The following is a 5631-nucleotide window of genomic DNA, read 5'->3' as shown; positions in this document are numbered from 1 at the left end:
GCAGCAATGAAGGAATGAAAACCCAAAATCCCTGTAAATGTTCATTAAAACTAATAAAATTTAATAATAATAAAAAAAAAAACAGTCCACCCAACAACAACAACAACAAAAAAATGTGATACCACTCCTCTTCAATTTGTCATTCATTATCAGCATAGCAGACCATATGATTGTTCTATTCAAAGTGGCCAACACCAGTCCATATCATTACACTAATTCCTAGAATATCAATCTTCAAGCATTCCACTTTGTTTTTATCAACCTCTAATTTTCCCAGGTTCATACTTTGTACATTCCACCTTCTGATTACTATTGAATGCCTAAAGCTATTTCCTCTCATTCTGAGTTGTGCCACATCAGCAAATGAAGATCTTTAAAGCTTCATGCACATCCATGTTTATTGCTATGTTATTCACAATAGCAAAGAGATAGAAAGAAATCCAAGTGCCCATCAACAAATGAATGGATAGAGAAGGTGTGGTATATTCACACAACGGAATACTATGCAGCACTGAAAAAGGAACTAGTAAAATATTATACAAAATGAGTGGCCCTGGAAGACATTATGCAGAGTGAAATATCTCACTCACAAAAGGACAAATACTGCATAATGCCACTGTTATAAGACAGGACTGATATGGGGCTTGGGGAGAAACTAAGAAAAAAGGGGATAAATTATGAACATTACATTTAAATAAATGAGGGAAAGAATTGTCTAAAAGAAATTAGGTATTATCTTCATGTCAACAGTCCAGAATAAGAGATGCATAGAAAAATGGACTTGGGAGTGGGGGGAGGAGGGAGAAAATATACAACAATGAATGAATAAAAATCCAAATTTTCTGTAAACTTTCATTAAAATAACAATAAAAAATTTAAAAAATAAAAAAAATAATAAATCCTACATCTAGAACCAAAATCTATAGGAGTCACTGTATCAAAAAGAACTGATCAATGTTCAACAATATCAGGAGATATCATATGATCAAGAACTAAAGTCCAAGATGCACTGAAGACACTGGTGAAAAATAAGAAATAAATCTTTAATTGAGATCAACTTAGATATTTCAGCAAATGGATGCAATGCCGGCAGCTCTCCTTCATCTACGTCAAGAAATCTCATACAGCGAGCTGCCTGGCACTAAAGAAGAGATTTTTATTTCTGCCCATTCTGAGAAAAAAAGGAAATCCAACAGAATGTAGACATTATCAAACAATTTATTTAATATCACATGGAAGTAAAAAAAAATGGCACATTAACAGAGAACAGCAAGAAATTCAAGCTGGATTCAGTAGAGGACATAGAATGAAATGTAACATTGCTGCTATCAAATGCAGCTTGCTGAAAAGATAGCACTAGAAAGATGCTTACCTGTATTTTACTGACTATGCAAAGGCAGTTAACTGAGTGGAACATAACAAATTATGGGTAACAATGAGGAGAATGAGAACTCCACACCTCTCACTGTGCTCATGTGGAACCTGTGTACAGACAGGCAGTCTTAAAGAACAAAGTCAGAGGATATTACATGGCTTAAAATCAGGATAGGTGTGTGTCAGGGTCATATCCTTTCACTACCCTTATCCAGTCTGTATGCTGAGCAAATAAACCAAGAACAGGACTATATGGGGAAATGTGACAAGATCAACTAAGGTTCCATTTACCACGTTGTTTATCAGCCCAGCTGTGAGGACTTTTTTTTTTATGTTGAGCTGTAGTCCATAATGAAGACTACAGTCATTAAGCTTCATCAGTAAGTGCTTCCAATCCTCTTTTGTTTTCTGCAAACATATCGCAGATTATTGAGTTTTCTTCCAATCCTGATGCCACTTTCTTCTTCATATAATTTAGCTTCTCAGATTATCTGCCCAGCATACAGAAAACTATATTCTTAAAACTGGAACTATGGCTGGCCATGACCTTAAAAGTAGAGTCCACTGGATTGCATTTAGCTCCTTTAGAATATTGTGTTTCAAATTATCTGCAATTAACCACAGTATTTACCCACTATTCATTATTTTATTATTTTTAAACTGCAAATGAATCAAAATATTATTTTAAATGGCAAGCTACTTATTTGCTTGGAATGATGGTTATAAGCCAAATCCTAACATTCAAAGTTCACTCAACCTACCTGTCGTAGTTCCACTGTTGGGCCTCTTCCCACATCCACAGCAACTTTAACCGGGGCCAGACAAGGGTGAAGTTTAAGCACCTAAGGCAATTAAATGCGGAGGGGAGGGGAAACGCAGCACATATTGGTTAAATATCCCACAAGAAACAACAACCTTAAACTTTCTTAAACAGTTCAGATTTCCAGTGTTAAAAAGGAAAGCTGGCTGACCTCAATGATGAAGTCAGCTGTCTTTCCTTGGCTCCAATTAAGAGAGTCTCCAATCAGATGTTCTGCCAAGATAAATTATCTGCTTGCCCATTTTCTGACAACTCCATCTTCCCTCAATAAAAGTGCCTTTCTTTCCTGGTATTATTACTTCCTTCCCTTCTCAGTCTGAGCTAAAATATGGTTTATTCTCTGGACTTTCTCTTACCAAAATTTACTACTCTTCTTATTCATCCAACCACTTAACAAAACACTGAATGGCTATTGGAAGATAATTCAGTGGCACAGTGTTTTTCGGAGGTCTCCTAACCAGAAGATTGGAGGTTTGATTTGACCCGCTGCTCCACAGGAGAAAGATGGGCAGTGGTAATGAGTCGGAATTGACTTCAGTGGCAGTGGGGTTTCGGTACCAGAAATAGTTCTAAGTGCTAGGGACAAAAATTCTTGTCCCTCATGGTGAAAGCAAACAGTGATAATAACGAATCATGGTGAAAAAGAATAGGTAAGTAATTCATTTGAAAGTCGTAGGTTCTAAGAAAAGAAGAGGAGAAAGAAACGCAAAATGCTGGCAAAGGATAGGGAGTTGGGCTACTTGTGACTAAGTTGGTGAGAGAAATCTCCTTCTGAAGTGACATTTGAGAAGACTGAAAGGAGATGAGAGAGTAAGACATATGCCCAATGGAAGAACATTCCAGGCAAAGGGAAATGGTGCGGGATGGGAGCACGAGCAAGCACTGGACACAGGAAGGACAGTGCTGCTGGAGCGGACTGAGGTGGGGAACAACAGGTCGGGTCAGGACAGGAGAGAGTTCTGCAAAATATTGCAAGTCCTCTGGTTCTCTCTCCACATGCCCTCAGGAGCTTCCTCAGTGCTTTGAGCAAGAGGTAAGATAGCCTGGACATTTCCAAAGGCTCGCACAGAGGAAAGGGCAGTGCTAGGAGAGGGCGCGGTGTGTTGGCAGGTGGCTAAGACCAAGGTGGTAAAGAACAAGTGGTGAGACAAGGTCACACTCAGGAGTCATTTTCAAGGTGGAGTCAACTTTGCTAAGTACCTACATGTGGAGTCTAAGAGAAAGAAAGGACCTTTCTTGTTTGTTTGCTACACAGATCTTTTAACTCCCATCTTCAGAACTAGTCTATAATTAGACTTCCCTACATTACAGGCTTTTCAATTACTCCCCATGCATCTGAAAATTGGACAGTGAATAAGGAAGACAGAAGATGAATCCATGCCTTTGAGTTGTGGTGTCGGAGGATGGTACTGAAAAGCCCACTAATGCCAAATAAATATTTTAGAGGAGGTACAATCTTGGGTGCTCCTTGGGAGGCAAGCGTGGTAAAATTCTGTGTCACACACTTCAGGCATGTTGTTATGAGGGGCTAGTTCTTGGAGGAGGACATGAGGCTTGGACAGGTGGCGAGTCAGCAGGAGAGAGGAAAAAGGGAAAGAAATTCTCCACGAGATGGATTTACACCGTGACTGTAACAATGGCTCAGTGCATCAGAAATGGTGAAGGTGGCACAGGACAGGAGAGGGATCTGATCTGCTGCTCACGGGGTCACTCTGAGTCGTACTTGACTTGCAGGAACAAAAACAACAGGCCCGTATGAAGCTAAGTGAGCACAGCTTGATAACTCATTCGACTTTGGAGAATGTTAAACCCACTCACAGTCGCCGATGCCAATGTGGTACCCTTCACTATTTGTAAAATTCCGATTTGGGGTACCTTCCTTTCATATGCAGAGAAAATAGAACGTTTCCAAATTCCTGCCACTTAAAAAATACTACCACATCTCTATATTTTGACCTACTAACCTTGCCTAATATGCTGAGAAAAGACAGGGTATGAACAAAACATCCTTCAAAGGCTGCCCAGTCTCTGAGGACTACTATTCTTATCACCATTTTCTTCCCTGCTGTTTCAAATCACTTCAAGTTCCTTCACCTTCCTATTACCTTACAAAAGTAGAACACGCTTTTCCCTCTTACAGCTTCAGCCCCCTCCTCTGGTCCAGGTTCTAATGCAGCTTCTCTGTTCTCAGGGTCACTTACCTGGAACAAGGCCTAGTGTGAGGAGATCAAGACTGCTGGTATTGATCTCGCTGGTGCTGTCCTGCTTACGCTCCTATTCACCAGCTAGCTTCTGATACAAATGTAAGTTATCAGTGGAAAGATTCAGGGGCTAGAGAGCTCACTGTCTGTCCCATGATCAGACAGAAATGCCTTGGGGTTTTCTCTGAGAATCTCTAAGAGAGCTTGGGGGGTCTAAACCACAGGATGTGACACTGAAGTCAAAGGTCAAGCCTCTCTGACGATTTGACATCACCAGGGACAACACAGAAGCAAGAAGAGCAATCTCCTCCTGTGTGATTTACAGCCTAAAAACCAGCTAGAGGATCAGCTAAGGATTCTACCTTGATGGCAACGAGTTTGAGTTTTTATGAGTTTTGAAAACCTATTCTTGCTAAGATTAAGTTCCAAAAGCATGAGAAATAATTAAATTACTTGTACTAACAGAAATACATTATTTGGTTTATAAGAAAGTGACTTGAGAACACTAACATTTAAAAAGGAAAAATATCTATTTTTCATTTCCCAAGTCGATCTCTGAGACACCCAAATCACCTTTCTGTGAAGATGTTTCTTTCTTGTAAAGGAGTTCTCTGTTAGCTGAAAAGAATCATAGAGGTAAGCCAGCATGCCTCGGTCTAGATCTCCATTTATGGAGAGAACACAAGGAACAACATTTTTCCGTCCATCTCGGCCCTTCACAGAGAAGTCAAACAAACAAAAAGAATTACTTAGCAGAAGCATTTCTTAAAATTACACATTTTAGACTCATACATAACGTTCATACAGAATTATACATTCCTTTACAAACACCTGCCAGGCCTCGAACCCACATTCTCCACTCTCAAGGAGCTTGGTGTCTAGACAGCAATTGTTAAGAGACCAGAATTATTCATGACTTTTAAAACTCTAAGAGTACTTGGGTCCGACACCCAGGAATTCTGAACTAATGGTATCCAATGTTCTCTAGGTGAGGATTGGTATTTTGAGAGGCAACCCTCTAAAAGTAAAAATTGTTTTAATATTATTAATAAAATTAAGAAAAGCCCTTATTATTAAGATTTTTTTTTTAAAAAAATTTAGGTTTTTCTGATTTGTGCCTCTGTTAGAACCTCTACTTGGAATATTATTGCTTTTAATTTTTGACTCATGTACTTTTAACTTGTTAGTTAAATTTGTGTCTTCTAGGCTGCAACACTTCCATGATACATCTTCAAG

The 5631-nt window shown here is 39.2% G+C and overlaps 1 protein-coding gene across 1 annotated transcript in view; it reads right to left on the bottom strand.

The window, feature by feature from the left end:
* The window catches only part of POLG2 (polymerase (DNA directed), gamma 2, accessory subunit), a 37019-nt gene that overhangs the window by 7235 nt on the left and 24153 nt on the right, over positions 1–5631 (bottom strand). The window contains exons 5-6 of the mRNA XM_006886277.1: positions 4969–5109; positions 2136–2216 (exon numbers count right to left, since the gene is read on the bottom strand). Coding sequence (XP_006886339.1) covers positions 2136–2216; positions 4969–5109 — 222 coding nt within the window. The remainder of the gene's footprint in view (positions 1–2135; positions 2217–4968; positions 5110–5631) is intronic.

This window comes from Elephantulus edwardii, unplaced genomic scaffold (assembly GCF_000299155.1).
Source record: "Elephantulus edwardii isolate Elephantulus edwardi_28Jun2011 unplaced genomic scaffold, EleEdw1.0 scaffold00048, whole genome shotgun sequence".
Taxonomy (NCBI): Eukaryota; Metazoa; Chordata; class Mammalia; order Macroscelidea; family Macroscelididae; genus Elephantulus; species Elephantulus edwardii.
This window is presented reverse-complemented; position numbering and strand designations above follow the sequence as displayed.